The sequence below is a fragment of the Mustela erminea genome, chromosome 2 (assembly GCF_009829155.1).
Source record: "Mustela erminea isolate mMusErm1 chromosome 2, mMusErm1.Pri, whole genome shotgun sequence".
NCBI lineage: Eukaryota > Metazoa > Chordata > Mammalia > Carnivora > Mustelidae > Mustela > Mustela erminea.
This window is the reverse complement of record NC_045615.1, coordinates 58,194,788-58,213,232: the sequence shown is the minus strand read 5'-3', so window position 1 is coordinate 58,213,232 and position 18,445 is coordinate 58,194,788. Positions and strand designations below refer to the sequence as shown.

At 33.8% G+C, this 18,445-nt stretch overlaps 1 protein-coding gene across 8 annotated transcripts in view; it reads left to right on the top strand.

Moving 5' to 3' along the window:
* The window catches only part of DNAJB14 (DnaJ heat shock protein family (Hsp40) member B14), a 48,396-nt gene that overhangs the window by 5,322 nt on the left and 24,629 nt on the right, over positions 1-18,445 (top strand). For 2 of the 8 annotated variants that reach the window (XM_032332986.1, XM_032332987.1), the window contains exons 2-4: positions 1,641-1,723; positions 6,098-6,159; positions 11,682-11,853. In XM_032332986.1, the coding sequence (XP_032188877.1) occupies positions 1,641-1,723; positions 6,098-6,159; positions 11,682-11,853 (317 nt within the window). Of the gene's footprint in view, positions 1-1,640; positions 1,724-4,593; positions 4,621-6,097; positions 6,160-11,681; positions 11,854-17,015; positions 17,072-18,445 lie in introns of those variants that run through there. The other 6 variants (XM_032332989.1, XM_032332994.1, XM_032332992.1 and 3 more) reach the window with 6 other exon arrangements.

Here is an 18,445-nt window from a genome sequence, read left to right as displayed (position 1 = left end):
TGGGTCAACAGTATAATATTTATTTTCTGTCATTTTTAGATACCTGTTTGAGCACAAAGTAATTGCTTTAAGTTAGGATTTATCTCCATTTAGATTCAACTACTCATTCCATGCTTAGTTAACATGTGGTTCTCCCTCTTTTGCTGCATTCATTCCTCGTGCATATAGCCGTACTTCTCCTAGATTAAAAAGTCTTGCCATCACAAACCATTTTAATCTTAATTATCCTTTTTACTCCCCTGGTATCTGACAGTATTTGCTTTGGCATATATAAGCTTGTATTTTCTGAAATGACACCTGTTTATATAACTTTATTCCCTTCAATAAAGATGATTTGCTAAATAATTAAATGAAAATCTTATAGCTATGTGGTTAACATGCTAATATATTCACAAATGAAGCTTTTCAATAATCAGGTAAGTATGCAAATGTATATGTAAAAATTGTCACTAGCAAAATGTGGAAAGAGTGTAAGTGTTCATCAGTGAGAATTGTTAAATAAATTACATTGCATTCAGATATTATGCACCTATTAAAAATAATAATGTGCCTCAATAATTCTCCATCCACTGATTCCCTCACCCTGCTCATTGGCCATAAATCCCCAGCTGTCTTTGCTGAATTTGAAGTTAAGCCTGCTTACTCCCCTATTGCAGTAGTCCTGAATAATAAATAAATAAATAAATAAATAGTGACATGGACCGATATTTTGCTAAAAACTTAAATGCATGATGTTTTATGAATTAAATAAAGCTAAGCTATCAACACATATAGATTATTCTAATTTTGTTTAGGCATACATAAAAAACTCGACAGTTAACTAGAGTAACTAAAGTCAAATATACCAAAGTGGTGAGTGATTTTCTTGTGTGGGATTTATAAGTGATTTTTACTTTGTTGGGTCTTTTTTAATGAGCTGAGAAACATTACTTTTGTAATTGCACAAATAAAAGCTGTTTCTGGTTTGTGAAGAGGAGGAAAACATCCATTTGTTTTTCAAATTATGCATCCTATTTTAGTTTAGCTAATAGGGGACATTCTATCTAACAGGTGTGCAATAGAAACAAGAAATAAAGACAGACCTTGGTTCTTCACTTTTGGATGATTCATATAAACATTTTTAATATTGTATTTACTTTTTCACTAGTCCCTAATATGGAGTATTCTTTTATTTTTTTTTAAAGATTTTATTTATTTATTTGACAGAGAGAAAGAGACATCAAAAGAGGAGATTAGGCAGGGGAAGTGGGAGGAGAGAGAAGCAGGCTTCCCACAGAGCAGGGAGCCCAGTGTAGGGCTTGATCCCAGGCCACTGGGATCATGACCTGAGCCTAAGGCAGACGCCTAATGACTGAGCCACCCAGGTGCCCCAATATGGAGTATTTTTAAATTAAATGTAGATTCTGTCAAAATCCCCAAAGCAAAGCAATAGGTGTGGAAAGTGAAGGCATAAAATGATACTGTGTAATTTTAAAAACCAAAAATAAATGTAGTCTGGTTTATAAGTACTATATTCGCCCTATTAATGTTTGTAATACTGCACATTATTTGCAAATGAGATCTCATGGTAGCTAATACAGAAAAATCCAATGTGTTCTAAATTCTGGCAGTATTTGAACTGAATCATATTACCTTCTCAGGGATTGGTTCCAGAAATTGTTAATAAAGAAAGCCTTGCTGATTCCATTTTTAAGATGACAAAACTGGATATTGAGACCCAGAGGTAATGGAACTTGTCCAAATTTTCACTCTTTGGAGTCAAAGAGTATTTGGTGTGAGTACGTGTACACATGTAGCCATTGTTAAGCAGAGCCCCTATGCATGAAATTGTAGACAATTTTCACTATCATAAAAATGTTGAAAATATAAAACAACAGTGATCCTGCTTCAGCACTATTCAGCATCTAGCTATTAACCTGGAAGATGTCCAAAACAAACACTGGAGGAGTATTTTTGTGCTAAGAATGAAAGGGAATGCACAGATAACTTCTAACTTGCATGCATAGGGATTTTGTGTCTACCTGTAAATACTAACACACAAAACCATGTTCATATCTGGCTCCACAAGTTTTTAAAAAATTCTTCATTTATTAGCTGAACTACTTCTATAAAGAGATAGTTCCTCTTTCCTGTCTTAGGGTTATATAGTAGTACAGTTCATACAGGAAAGACAAGTGCTTGGTTGCTTTTATCAGTTTTCAAGTAAAGGAGTTGGTTCCCTGTTTTTCTACAAAAGCAACTAATTAGTATAGTTGACCCTTGAACAACATGGGTTTGAACTGTGTGGATCCATTAATCAGATTTTTTTTTTTTTTCTAAATACAGTACAGTTCTGTAAGTGTGTTTTTCTTATAATTTTCTTAGTAACATTTTTTCTCTTATTTTATTGTAAGACTATAGTATATATTACATATGATAGACAATATATGTGTTAATCAAGTATTTATGTCATTGTTAAGCTTCCTTCCAGTCAGTAAGTAGTAGGCTATTAGTAATTAGGCTTTTACTGAGCCAAAAGTTATATGGGTATTTTTAATTGTATGTGGATTGGTGCCCCTAACTGCTGGGTTGTTCAGGGTCAACTGTTATTATTTTTTGGGTCTTTGGCCAGTATGGAGCCCCTTTACATTTAGCTCCTAAGTACACACAGAGTCCCAATAATCTTAAATAGTTAACCTCCTGTTTGGTGTAACAGAATGTTTCAGGCTCCTCTTGTACATATTCTGTGATAGATCTGGAATCAGTCATATCTACAGTAAGTTTCTATTAATAGAAAATGGTGTTTCAACATTGCAGTCTGGCAGTAAGGATGCTGTAGTTACTAGATTGTTCATTATTTATGGGCTTTTTTAGTGTATAGACTAGGAAATAACTTTTTTCTTCTGAATCTAAAATAGTTTATGAGTTTATACTTTTACTTCTCGTTCATATTAAGCACTTTGGGGTATTAAATTTCTCTAGTTTATATTTCTTTTTTTTTCCTAGTTTGTATTTCTGTTTCCTTCCTTCCACAGTAGTAATGCTGGTTCTCAAGGCCATAGTAAATGATAGAATATGTCATGATTATTTTTTTGCTTTCTGCCACATCATATACTTACATAATAGTTTCAGAGTATTTTTAAATTAAATGCAGATTCTGTCAAAATCCCCAAAGCAAAGCAATAGATTAAACAGGAATCTATGCAACTAATACCACTCCCCTAATGCATTTATTGAAAAGTTAAAATTTTTGGCATATACTCTCCCCATTTGCCCTCCCCATTTCGAGTTTTTTTTTTTTATTTAATTTGAAATAATTTAAAATTTCTATAAAAGTCACAAGAAAAGTATAGACTTCCCTTGTGTATCTAACTCAGGCTTTTTCTATTTGATAAAATTTTACTGTATTTGCTTTATCATGCCCTTCCTCTGTCCTTTTTTGCTGTCTCCACTGTCCTACACATACATGCACAATTTGTTCTTACTATATTTTTTCCTGAACCAGTTAAGAGTAAGTTGTAGACAAGAGGTCCTGTTAGCCCTCAATAATTCAGTATATATTTCCTAAGACAGGGACACTCTTACATAACCACAGTATAACTGTTAAATTAATGAAACTAATGCATGTACCTCATTTAAATTCTGTCCATCTTCCCAATTATGTCTTTGATAGCAAAAAAGACACACTGCATTTATTTGACATGTTTTATTCTCCAGGTAGCATCTTTTCTCTTTTCTCCCTTGACCTTTGGTGGGTACAGGCCAGTTATTTTGTAAAATTTCCCTCAATTTGGGTTTGACATTTCTTCATATGAGTTTTTGGCAGGAATACATAAGAAGTGATGTTGTTTTCTTAGTATAGAATATCGTGAGTGATACGGTCTTTATTGATTGATGCTTATTTTGATCATTTGTTTGTTTGAGTTGCTTGTTGTCAGGTTTCTCCATTCTAAACTTACTTTGTTTCCCCTTTGTAATTAATAAATATTTTATGGGGAAATACTTGAAACTGTATAAATGTCCTGTTCCCCAACAAACTTTACCCAACTCCTTTTAGAGTTCATCAATAATTCTTTTATGAATAAATTTCTAATGGTTGTCAAATGGTGGTTTTCTAATTCTGTAATTCCTTCTACTATTTATTAGTTGCATTCAACTTTATTAGTTTGGATTCATGGATTCCTGTTTAATCTATTACTAGCATTTTTTTAAAAAGATTTATTTATTTGAGAGAGAGTGAGCATGTGGGTGAGTGGAAGGAGGGGTTGAGGGAGAGGGAGAGAATCTCAAGTAGACTCCCCACTGACCATGGAGCCCATGTGGGGCTCAGTCTCATGACTCATGAAATCATGACCTGAGCGAAAACCAAGAGTCAGACACGCAACCAGCTGAGCCACCCAGGTACCCCTATTGCTATCACTTTTAATTTTGTTGCTCATATTGCCTCAGATTTAGTCAGGAGTCCCTTCCAGCTGACTCCTTTGTCTTTTTTTTTTTTTTTTTAAGATTTTATTTATTTGACACAGAGAGAGAACACAAACAGGAGGAGCAGCTGGAAGAGGGAGAAGCAGGCTCCTGCAGAGCAGGAAGCCCACCATGGGGCACGATCCCAGGACTCCGGGATCGGGACCTGAGCCAAAGGCAGGCACTTAACCAACTGAGCCACTCAGGCACCCCTCCTTTGTCTTTTTGACTTATCTTCATCACTCTTTGAGCTTCCTTCCTTTCTGGCACAAAAAGATTTTCAGGTTCACTATTTTATTGTCCTGGGAATCAGCTATTTCTCCAAGGAGCTCCTATTCCTTTCAGTGATCAATGGTCCTTGGAAACTAAGATACACACACTAGGTAGGCTTCTTGCTACAGGGTTGTCATTGCCTTTGGGCTGTCTCAGTCATTGGAGCTAAGAAATATATGTACGTGTGAATGTATGTTTGTATTTGTATGTGTATGTATTTCTGTGTGTTACATGTGTTTGTTTATGGACATACACACATTTATAGTAATTTAATCTTTATCAATTTTGATACCTGTGCAACACTCACAAACCTCCACCAGAGTTCATTCTAACCTTCTGTTTCCATATTTGTAATGCCATTCTCAGCCATGTTGTTGGCTATAACTCCCCTTTTGGTTCCAATAAGCTTCCTTCATTCAAACGTCAGCTGCAAAAGGGAGAGAAGGAAAGGGAAGAGAAGACCAATAATTTGTTTTTTCAAGTAAAAGACAAGCAATGGAATACTATGCAGCCATCAAAAGAAACGAAATCTTGCCATTTGCGACAACATGGATGGAACTAGAGCGTATCATGCTTAGCGAAATAAGTCAAGCGGAGAAAGACAACTATTATATGATCTCCCTGATATGAGGAAGTGGTGATGCAACATGGGGGCTTAAGTGGGTAGGAGAAGAATAAATGAAACAAGATGGGATTGGGAGGGAGACAAACCATAAGTGACTCTTAATCTCACAAAACAAACTGAGGGTTGCTGGGGGGAGGGGGGTTGGGAGAAGGGGGTGGGGTTATGGACATTGGGGAGGGTATGTGCTTTGGTGAGTGCTGTGAAGTGTGTAAACCTGGCGATTCACAGACCTGTACCCCTGGGGATAAAAATATATGTTTATAAAAAATAAAAAGTTAAAAAAAAAAACAGATAACCTAAAAAAAAAAAAAAAAAAGACAAGCCAGAGGAAGCTCATCATTTTAAAAATATTTAAATCTGTTTACAGTGTCAGAGCATATTGTTATTATATACTATATGCTCTTTCTTTTGTCATTTAGTCTTATCTCTGTAGGTCACTATACATTTAGTTCTCACCATCAGTTCATATATCAATGTTATTTTTAATTATTTTGGATTCTTAAAGCTTTTTCTCTAGTAGATTTCTAGGAAGGGCTTATGGAAACTATGCTCCTAAGTTCTGGAATGCTGAAAACTGTTCATTTAGGGCTTAGTGCTTGACGTTAATTGGTGCGTACAAAATACTTGGCTGAAATTTTCTTTGCTTGGATATCTAAATATGTTATTCCATTGTTTTCTGCAAATACTACTTACAAGCAGAGTTTGATGACAATCTAATTTTCTTTCACTTATAAATTGTTTTGTCTTTTTGCCTAGATGCTTGGTTAATTTTACTGGACTATATTTTGGTGTTGGTTATTTTGTGTCAGTATTCTTAGGTATGTGATTTGCCCCTTCATTATATGATTTTAGATGTTTTTATCAGAAAAGTTTTCTCCAGTTATTGTTTTATTGGTTTTATTCCCTTATTTTTCTTTTTTAGGACTCCTGTTATATGTATGTTGGGTAGTCTATTTTCAGTATTTGCCATTTCTTTTTCTCATTTTTTGTCTTTTTCATTTTTTTAATTTAAAAATTTTTCCTCCTTTTAATATTCTCTTTTGCTTACACAAAATTATCTGTAGTTTATTAATTCCTTATTTCATCTAGTTTAGTCTTCTTTTTTGAATTTGTTTTTCTTTTATTTCTTATTGTTTCTTGAGTTTTATCATCTAAGCTCTAAATGAATAATTCTAGGGTTTTTTCCAGTTCGAATTTATGGTATACTTTCATATTATGTATAATTTTTTAAAGTCTTTTCAACTTGTTTTGAAGTAGTTACTTATAACATTTACCTGTTTTGTTTGCAGTATGTAAGTCTTTGTGGTATGTAATCATTGTCTTCAGAGATTTATTTTATTCCTATTCACTCTTTTTCTCATAATAACTTTGTATCAGATATCATCTACCATTTTCTTTTACTGATTTTTTATACTCATTTTTATGTAACGTTAATTAGCCTTTCTAAATACACAGAGATCCTTCTCCAGTTTTGGGGTAATGTTTGAAAATATGTCACCTTGCTATGTAAGTTCTCTCTCTTTTCTCCTTCCTCACTTAATCTGGAGTTTATTTCTTCTACCCCTTTCCTATTCAGTTTGGGTCCTGTTTGTGTGGCTTTGTTCTGGATGGAGTTTTGAGTGTTTATAGTGCCTGGAGTTTCTATCCCCTTGAGAGTTTATTGTGGACCCTGTCACTCACTTGCTGTGGTAATGAGCAAAACTCACTCTTTTTTTTTTACATACTTTTCTCAGTTTTTCCTGTTGTGTTGTAATATAGAAAGTCCCTGTTGGTTATTTTGGAGTTCTTTTGTTCTGTGGACCAGCAAATGCCCTGTTACTGTGCTCTACTTCTTCCCACACAGGTGATAAAACCCACATAGATCTCATAACTATTAGTTCATCCATACCTTCTGGTATTTGGGGATTTTGTGCATGGGGTTTGGATTTTACTATCTAAATTGCCAAGATTTTATAAGGCAATTAGCAGAGATTTAAAATTTTAGTTGCTGTGTCACATCCTTCTTCCCAGAATTCTTCAACAAAATTTTTGAGGATTTTGTAACCTCTAGACCATGTTGTCTTCTGCTCTCAGGGTTAACATTATGAGGGCATTAAATACAAACTAAACTATAGTTAAAAATTAACTATATAACATATATTATCTTATTAATAACTAATAGGCTGTGGTCTAAAAGCTTTTCTGTGTCATCTGCAACTAGATATTATAAAAACAATTTCTTATGTCTTTGGTGACCTCTTGAATGCATTAGCTAGATGGTAGAAAGAAATATACACACATACTTATATATGTATACACATATATAAACTTTTATTATGATATAAATAATAAACAACTATATGTTTACAAATTTGCCGGCACTGCTAAGATCTTTAATATATACACATATATGTGTGTGTGTGTGCGTGCACGCGCGCGTGTGTGTGTGTGTGTATATATATATAAAACAGCCTTATTGAGATTCAGTTCACATATGTATAATTCATTCATTTAAAGTACACCATTCAGGGGCACCTGGGTGGCTCGGTCGTTAAGCATCTGCCTTTGGCCAGGTTATGTTCCCAGGGTCCTGGGATCGAGCCCCACATTGGCCTCTTTGCTCAGCGGGAAGCCTGCTTCTCTTTCTTCCACTCCCCCTGCTTGTATTCCTTCTCTTGCTGTCTCTCTCTCTCTCTCTCTGTGTCAAACAAATAAATAAGATCTTAAAAAATAAATAAAGTATACCATTCATTGGGTTTTACTACATTCACAGTTGTGCAACCATTGCAGCAAACAATTTTAGAACATTTTCTTCACCTCAAAAAGAACCCTATACTCATTAGCAGTTAATCCTCATTTGTCCCAAATTCCTCCTTTTCCTCCCCACTAGCCCTTGGCAAGGACTAATAATACTTTCTTCTCTCTACATTTGCTTGCTTTATACATTTCATATTAATAGAATCATACAATATTTGTGACTCTTTTTTTTTTTTTACTGAGCATGTTTTCAAATTCATTTATGTTGTAGCATATATCAGTACTTCATTTTTTCCCCAAAGATTTTATTTATTTCAGAAAAAGAGAATGTGTACAAGTGGGGGAGGGGTAGAGGGCAAATCAGACTCCTCGCTGAGCAGGGTGTCCAATGCAGGGCTTGATCCCAGGACCCTGGGATCATGACTTGAGCCAAAGGCAGACACTTAACTGAACCACCCAGGCACGCCCTTTCACCCAAATCTGTATTGAAATTCTAGTTAGTTAATACACAATGCAATATTGGTTTTAAGAATGGAATTTGGTGGTTCAACACTTAATGTAACACCTAGTGCTTATAACAAGTGCCCTCCTTAATACGCATCACCCATCTAGCCATCACCCCACCCATCACCCATCACCCTACCCACGTACCTCCTACCTCCATCAACCCTCCGTTTGTTCTCTATCATTAAGAGTCTTTTATGGATTGTTTCCCTCTCTTTCTTTTTTTCCTTCCCCTCCCATATGTTCTTGGGTTTTGTTTCTTAAATTCTATGTATAAGTGAAATCATATGGTATTTATCTTTCTCTGACTTATTTCACTAGCAGAATACACTCTTACTCCATGTTGCACCATGTTGTTGCATATGGCAAGATTTTATTCTTTTTGATGGCTGAGTAATATTCCAGCGTGTGTGTGTGTGTGTGTGTGTGTGTGTGTGTATACACACCACATCTTCTTTATCATTCATCAGTTGATGGACATTTGGGCTCTTACCATATTTTGGCTATTGTTGATAATGCTGCTATAAATATAAACATCAGGGTGTATATATCACTTTGAATCTGTATTTTTGTATCCTTTGGGTAAATACCTAATAGTGTAATTGCTAGACTGTAGAGTTTCTATTTTTAACTTTTTGAGGAACCTCCAAACTGTTTTCCAGAATGGCTGCACCAGTTTGCATTCCTATCAAGAGTGCAAAAGGGTTCCCCTTTCTCTGCATCCTCAACAACACCTGTTGTTTCTTGTGTTGTTGATTTTAGCCATTCTGAGAGGTATGAGGTGGTATCTCATCATGGTTTTGATTTTTATTTCCCTGATGATGAGTGAAGCTGAGTATCTTTTCATGTGTCTGTTAGCCATTTGTATATCTTCTTTGGAAAAAATGTCTTCTTTAAAAGGTTTCTTTGGATAAATGTCTATTCATGTCTTCTTCCCATTTCTTAACTGGATTATCTGTCTTTTGGTTTTTGAGTTGACAAGTTTTTTATAGATTTGGGATACTAACCCTTTATCAGATATGTTGTTTGCAAATATCTACTCCTGTTCCATAGGCTGCCTTTTAGTTTTTGTTGATTGTTTCCTTAGTACTTCCTTTCTTTTTATTGTTGATAATATTCCATTGTATGGACATATCACATTTTATCTGTTCATCAACTGATGAACATTTGGATTCTTTCCAATGTTTTTCTAGTATGAACAGTGCTGCTATGAACATTTGTTAACCAGTTTTTGTGTAGATGTGTGTTTTTATTTCTCTTAGGTATATGTCTTTTTCAGATGTATGATTTCTTAAATATGTTCTCTCTTTCTATGGATTGTCTTTTTACTTTATTGGTAATATTCTTGGAGGGGACAGAGTTTTTAATTTTGGTGAAGTCTAGTTTCTCTATTTTTCTTTGTCACCTGTACTTTTATCTAAAAATATTTTGCCTGACTCAAGGACACAAAGATATATTCCTATATTTTCTTCTAGGAAGAAAATTTTTCTTTACTTCTGTGTTTTCTTCATATACACACTTAGATGTGTAATATGGTTTTTTGTTGTTGTGGTTGTTGTTGCTGTTTTTGGTATATCATGTGACAAAGGGATCTATCTTCATTTTTGTTCGATTTAATTTTCATTTCTATTACGATTATTTCTTTGGTATACAAATTGTCTTAATTTTGTTCTAACCCATTTGTGATCTTTCAACTTAAGTTTTTAAATTGATTTCTTACTTAAATGCATTGTGCTCATATGATTGTGGAATATATGACTACTTAGAAATTCAAAGAGAATAACATTATGGTCTAGCTATAATGTAGTCAGTGTTTTTATTCCTTGTGTGTCTGTAAAGAATGAATATTCACCAGTTGTTAGGTATAATGTTATATCTCTTAGATCAAGCTTGATAAATTAGACATTTATATCTTTTGTATCCTAGTGATTTTTTTCATCGACCCAGTGTTAGTTAATAACTGACATTGAATTGTGATAAATTGTGTTCAATTGAAATGTGCTAAAATCTTCTACCACCAAGGTGGGTTTCTGTTTCTTCTTTTAGTTCTTTTTTTTTATATTTAAGTTTTTCTTAAACATTTTTTAAAAGATTTTATTTATTTATTTGAGAGAGAGAGAGAGAGGGTGTGTGTGTGAATAGAGGGAGAGGAAGAGGGAGAAGTAGACTCCCTGTTGAGCAGGGAGCCTGATTTGGGACTTGATCCCAGGACCCTGAGATCATGATATGAGCTGAAGCCAGATGCTTAACTGACTAAGCCACCCAGGCCCCTCTTATGTTCAGTTTTAACTTATGGAAAGTTTCAAGCATACACAAAAGGAAGGACAATAGTGTCTTCAATTCCTATTGCTCTCTCATCTTTAACCTTTGTGAATATATATGGCCAATCTTATTTCATATATATTTTCTCTCCGCTTTCTTTTATGCTCTTCCAGTATTTTAAAGCAAATCCTAGATATAACAATACTATTGTTTTATAGACTCTGTTTAGATTTATTCATATATTTACCACAGTATTTGCTCACCATTCCCTTTTACATTTTCACCTATCTTGGAAGCATTTTCCTTCTGCCCAAAACGTATATATAATACAGTATCCTTTAGTGAGATCTTAATGGTGAATTTTATCCATTTTTGTTTCTTGGAAATGTTTTTAATTTTGAGCAGCTTCTAGAAAATAAGTGCAGAATTCAAGTTGACAGTTACTCTTTCTGCGCTTTTTGAAGGTATTGTTACCATGCCTTTTAGCTGCCATATTGTTGAGAAATAAATAGAAAGTCTAATTTCTGTTTCTTTATAGTTAATCTCTCATTGGCTTCTTTAGTGACTGTCTCCTGTCTTTGGAATTCTGTAGTTTCACCATGATAAGACAAACGAAATTGTGTCATAAGGAATTAAATGATAACAATTTTGAGTTATTAAGTTTAATTCCTTAATATTCTATTTCTAAATGGTGATTAGTGGTCTGTAAACAGTCATATAAGGAAATATATTTTATCTTAAAAAATCTGGTGAATACTTTTGGAGTACATGATTCTTAATTTTTCAGCTTTATAACTTTCTTCTCAAGATCATGTGTATGTACATGATGTTTCTACAGCACTATTGGAAATAATTATGAAAAATGGAAGCACTGCTGGAAATAGCCCTCACTGCCGAAAACCATCAAGTTGTGGTGATCAAAACAAGCCTAACTGTACAAAGGACAGCACATCTGGTAGCAGTGAAAGTGGAAAGGGCTACACCAAAGACCAAATAGATGGAGTTCTCAGGTAGGGATAAATATGACTTATATCTCACCTATAGTTGATACTAATATACTTTTTGATATTTTAATACCTAAAAAATGTGTGAACTATAATTTAGTGGAAGAATTGGACTCTGGGTGTCTTATAATTTATGTTATTTATGAAATCAGTCTATAAAGTACCAACTCTATGGAAGGTTTCATCTTTTAAAGTAACTATAAGGCAAAAGTTCTTTCCAGATATTTTTTTCCTTGGGGAAATATTGTTTCAATTTTCTGATGTGGTATGATATTTAGATAACTGTAATAAAAGAGGGAAAGAATTGTTTTGTCTTTGTATACAGGAAAGTAGGAGAATTTCATATGAAAGGAAAATTGAGGACAAATAGCAACAGCATTTTCAGATTCCTACTTGTATTAATGTAGCACAATTTTTTTCTATTTCTTTAAGGCCATCATATATATATACATATATATATATATATATATATATATATATATACACACACATATACATATATGCAAACAAACTAATGTGTTCTTCTTTTAATATTTTTCTTACTGTCATTATTCTGCCTCTGTGTTTTTAGTTTTGCCTCATGTTACACTCTACTTAAAGTCAAAGAACTAGGTAGAGTTAGAAAATTGTGAACTGGGTTTTGGGGATCTGATGTGACTGATCTTAGAATTAAGAAAAGATTTTCTGGAAATAAAATGAACCTTTCAGTGTGAAACGCAACAGAAAATGCTGTTTTGTTTTCTGCTACAGTTTAGGGAAGCTGTATTGATATTGTACTGATGTTGCTCTCCAGGGAAACTGAAGTGTAAGATTGAAGGACTCTAAACAATGATTAATCAGATAATTCACATGGAGAATGAATTGTAGTACAGTGAACTAGCTGAAGTGAAAAGCAGCTAAAACTAGATTGTTTTTCTCTTTGTTTTCTTACCTATTTTCCTTCTGATCTTATTTCCTTTTTTTCCTCATCCTTTTTTCTCCATTACTTTTTAGTTCATTCTTTTTTTTTCTGACCATAATTTAGAATTGAAGTCATTTTAATCAAATATCAATATATTTACATTTTTCTTTTTCCCCTGCATATTTAGATGCTAAAGTTTGATTGTAACATTTTATCTGAGTGTGGCCACAGATGTTGGTGTTTGGTGGAAAAAAGAAAAGAAAAAATACTTCCTAATCATGGTGAAGCCATGCTTAAAGGGTATTTGATTCGCATGAACGGTAGCGAAGCACTTTTGGGATATAAGTTAATTTCGCTAACTACTTTTATAACTAGTGTTGGGTGAGAGTTGTCTGAATATGTGAGATAAGTGAATGAAAAAATGGACACTTCCTTTTGAATTTCTTCAAGAAAAAGCTTTAATTAAATGGTGTGCTAAAATGTGTTCTAGGAAACCACATCTATTTGAAAACAAATTGTATTTTCTTCTAAAATTTACTTCTGCTGGGAGAGTATGTTCTTAATGAAAGACCTAGATAAAGTTAATTGTATTGTATGTGATTTCTGTTTAGAATCATTTTGTGATTAAAGAAAAGACAAAGAACTACTTTTATATTTTGAAATATCACCAAAGAAAAGAGTTGGAAATTTTGGAGAATAGTATCCCCTAAATTTGGTGCTATTTTTTAAAAATCTTTTTTCTTTGTTTCCTCTACTCTCCCCTTGAAATGAAAAGAAGAGTAGTTCAACGTATGGTAGAAATAATGAAGAAAGAACAGTGCTTCATTTTACTGTCTCTTGGAATATTTAGGCAGGATATCTTGAGAATGGAATAGTGAAAGATGATGGTGGGTACAGATACAGTTTGTATATGGCCAGATTTGGAAAGATCGAAAGAAGAAGTTGAGGGAGTTTCTGTCTGTTGGCTTCTATATTCTTGTGAAACTAGAGATGAGGTTATCATCCGAGAGAAGAGATGAAAGAAGCCGGAAGAGAGGTGTAAAAGTGTGGGAAATTTCCAGAGGGGAAAGGCAAAGGGAATGGAAGGATTGCCTGTTAGCACTGAGGACCAGCCAAATATCAGACCATGAATTCTTACTGGGTATTAAGTATTAGCTTAGTAGTACAGCTGTATTAGAAATTGTTTCTCTGGTCAATAATTTTCTTATCCCTTTTTATTAAATGCAGTTTTTTTTTTCTTTTGAGGACTAAATGTGATTGGAACATTCTTTAATAGAATTCCTGAGTTATTCAGAGTAACTTCAGTTGATAACTTATATGAGTTGCTTAGCTGAGTTATGTAACATTTACTCATTATATAAGCCTTCATAAGTGTTGCTTAAGTGAGGTAACAGATCACCAGCAAACACTTAGATGCTGTATGGTTTTGTTTTTTGTTTTACCTATACACAGGGGATTTTTTTCTGAAGAAAGCCATGTGAACTTATGTTAGCAGGATTATGCAAACAAGTTGCTCAGTGACAATTTGGCTCAATGGGAGAAGTCATGCAATAATACTGCATCCATTGCATAAGTTAGAGCTAGTTTACAGTAGGACTGAAGAAAAAGTGTATGACTTTGTAAAGATAATGTTCTGTGTAACTAAACACTGTTTTTGAGTTGAAATGTATTGAAAAATTATTGAGCAGTATCCTGGATCTAATTTGAAGTTTTTAATTTCTCATTGAAAAAAAACCCGTCTTTTGTTTTAAAAACTTATAAGATCATTGTAAAAGCATTAACAGGGTCATCATTCTGTTTATCAATTAGGAACACTTCTGTACAATTATTATGTCATTTGAATTGTGGGGATTTGATTAGGGTTTGCTTTAAGCTGTAGTTCTTGAAATGAAAAGAAATCATTTTGCTAGACTTATGAAATAAATAATCCTTTGTCTCAGGAATAAATAAGTATTTCCCTGAACACCAATTAAATTTGGAGTCTATTTAAATGATCAGCTCTAACATGCAAAAAAGAATTGAAAGAGGACGACCTTCCTGCCCCACCCAGTATGCATTCGTGCACATAAAAGAAGACATAGGGTCTGAGCTAGATGTACTTCTCCATTTCTGAGCTTGCAATTAGTCTTTCTGGCCTGAATTTACATTACTTCCTTCCAGAGTAGGTAATAGGTTACCTCTTTTTCATTTCTTTATCTCTTTTTTAAAAATTCTTTGGTGAAGATGGAGAAGAAGATTTGACTCTTTGAGTAAGGAGTGAACTGTAGAAAGTATGACAAGTGCAGTTAATTGGTAAAGGAATGATAAATAGAAATATGAATTAAAATAAATATATGAATGGTAATTTTTCATTCAGTTGTGAAAAATTAGGTAAATGTATCTGGAGCATTACTTGAAATATATTGTGGTCTTCAGCTGGTGCATTGGTGATTTCAACTTTATACCTCTGCTAGCCTCTCAAAAAATCTGTCTTCTAATATATGATGAAAAACAGTGCAGGGAGGATATGGTAAAACTAGCTACACTTATGAATTAGTGAAATAATTGTCTTCCTACCTTTTTTCTCTTTGTGACAATTCTTTTCTTTTTTTAAAGATTTTATTTATTTGAGAGAGCATGGGGGGTAGACAGAGGGAGAGGAAGAAGCCGACTCCCATCTTTGTGACAATTCTTAGCTTTATGACCCATCTCTAGAGGATTGTGAATTCCAACCTAATTTCCCTACACTATCCAGCAGTCCTCTCTTGGGCTGCCTTTTTCTATTGCCTAGACTTTTATGCTTAGGAAGTCTCTACAGAACAATTTTTGGAGGGTTAATCTGGTTATAATAAATCATCTTATGCATGTAAACCAAGTAATAGTGACTAGAATCGTTGAGTGTTTTGTTTATCACTTCCTTTTGTTTTCTGCTTTCAGATATCTGTTGTATTCACAAATCTACTCTATTCATTCTCCTCTTCTCCTATGTTCTCCTCTATTCCAAATTGATGTTTGTGCCAACTTCATTTTTATTATAGCATTTACCACCTTTGGCTTTTAGATCCTAACCATTTCTGCCCTTATATTTGGACCTATTCATCCATCTGTCCATTGGTCATCCATCCATTCAACACATATGGTGAACAAAACATAATCCTTGCTTTCAAGAGACCTGTAGTCTACAAGAGAAGACTAGTCAGAAAAGGTAGCTGCAGTACACTGTGGTAATTGCTGGGAGAGGGCTCACCTCCAGAGGTTTTTGAGGGGGATAGAAAAGGAACACCAAACCTAGTTTTGAGGAATTGGAGTTCTTGAGGAAAGGAGAGGCTAAGTTGAGGTCTGAAGAAATTGTAGAAACTAAATAAGAAGGGAGGCAGAGAAGGCATGTTTTAGGCACCAAAACCAACATTTGAAAATACCTGTGAGAGTAGTCTGTTTAAACAGTTATTGGAAAAGCAAACAGAAAGGAAGAGGTGGGTTACTCTGATGTCTGAAGGACTCATTTTCCTTGTTTTAATTTCTGAGATAGCAGGATTTTCAAGTCAGACAGACTGAGGTTTGAATTCTTACTTGCGAGTCCTTTCCTAATCATCCTATTTAGAGTAGCTGGCCTCCCCATCCATTCTCTCATCTCCTTTGTCATGTTAGATTTTTCTAAATATTTATCACCATGTGATATACTTTATATTTTACTTATATAATTTGCTCATTGCTCATCCCTCTCCCAATTGTAAATTTAGTGTGAGCAGAGATTTTTTTTTTACTGTCTTATTCACCATTAGCATCTGAAACAGTGTCTAGCAGAAAGTAGATGATCTGTAAATTTTTATTGAAGAAATAAATTCATTTCCCATCTATTACTTGGTTATAGGACTTTTGGCAACTTCCTTAACCATTTTCAGCCTCGATTTTCTGATTGGTTAGATAGAAACAACATCTACCTGATGAGGAATAAGTGAGACAGTTTGTATAAAATAATCAACATAAGATTCTGCAACTCTCTGTATGAAGTCTTTGTAGACCAGATACAGTTTGGAATTCAGAATTGTTCCTATTTTAGAATGGTAATGAGAGTATATTATACATAACATAGTAACATTTAACATCTGGCAAATAGCCCATTACTTAATAGTAACATTTCTACAGCAACATGTAGAAATACTCACACTTAAATGGGATAAATGAAAACTCTATAGGAACTTCATGTCCCTTCAGGTCAAATTTTGCCTCTAAAAGAGTTCAAGTCAGGTTTTTGCAGTCAAATTATAGAATAACTTTCATTTTTCAGAGCTTTATGGATATTGGAACATGGATATGTGATTGTGGACCTGTGCCTGACACACAGTAGGTGTTCTATAAATGTCCCCTTTCCCTTTTTCTCTATCACATAGTTTCTAAACATATCTGGGAGAATGGGTCTCTTCAAAGGCAGGAATCATTGTTTTATTCACTAATATATCTCAAGTGCCCAGAGCACTGTGACATAATTGGTGCTCCATAAATATTGTTGATTAAATAAAGGAAATACCACATTTATGAAATAAAGTTGATTGTTAGTATTTATTAAATATCTAAAGTAGAAAAAAATAATTTTAATTATTACTACCATAAAAACTGCATAAAAGACTTTTGTTGATAGGTGACTATAAAAAAATTTCTGTATCCTAAACGTGTCTTTTCTTTTTACCTTTGTTCATTTGACAAATGTTGAATGTTTTCATTGTAAAAGGAGAGCTAAGGCTTATTTATTTCAGAAATACTTACTGAGAATCTACCCTGTACCAAGCACTATCATGGCTTATAGTTTCAGTAGTAAAATAAGATCAGTTTTGTATCTTTCCTTTGTGAACTTGTAGTCATTGCAATTCTTTAGCTGTCTGTGAACAATTATGCCTTAGATCTTTTCACCTGTTACTACTTTAAGCTACTCACACATGGAACACATCCAAAGTCATAAAGTACTCCACAGAAAATATTTAAAATATTACTGTATTTTAGGGAAGGAAAATTATTAGGTTTTAGAAAAATATTAATATTTAGAAGTATTAATATTCTCTGCTCCATTCAGAGTATTTTTTTCCTTAATATACTTTAAAGACTCTGGGCTTAAACCATTAACATCTTTAATTAGCTATGTAAGTAACCTTCAGAAGTATGCTAATCATAATGAAAATTGGGTCTCACAACCATTTTTGAGTCCTGTGATCTATATTATTATGAGATTTTCTTTTTCTTAGACAGACACAGATGAGTTCTCTTTAGTATAGCAGAGCTGAGTTAACTTGCCTTGACATTTAAACCATAAGGTATTTGTAATTGTTTTACATGCACTAAACTATTGCTTTGATATTTGGTAGGTCTACGTTCTGTGACAGCAAAAATCTTGGAATGCAGTTCATATTAGTTGATCTTTAGCTATAACATACTTGTGAAGAGTTTTGGATGGAATTTCTTTGTGCACTTAAAAATTCTGTAAAATTGTTCTTGTCCTCTCATTTTAGTTTCGGTGTGTGCTCTGTCCTTCATCCATGATTGTTATGGGCTTTGCTTTACTTCTGTAGTTGTGATAAAAAGCACCAAGGACATTCTCATGGCCAACTCTCCTTAGACTGGAAAGAGGTTAAAGGAATGGTCTGTGAAAAAAAAGAGATTGAAGCAATAGCCTTTAATGGGATAAGCTATCATTTGGCACTGAGAAAATAATCCACAGACAGTTCT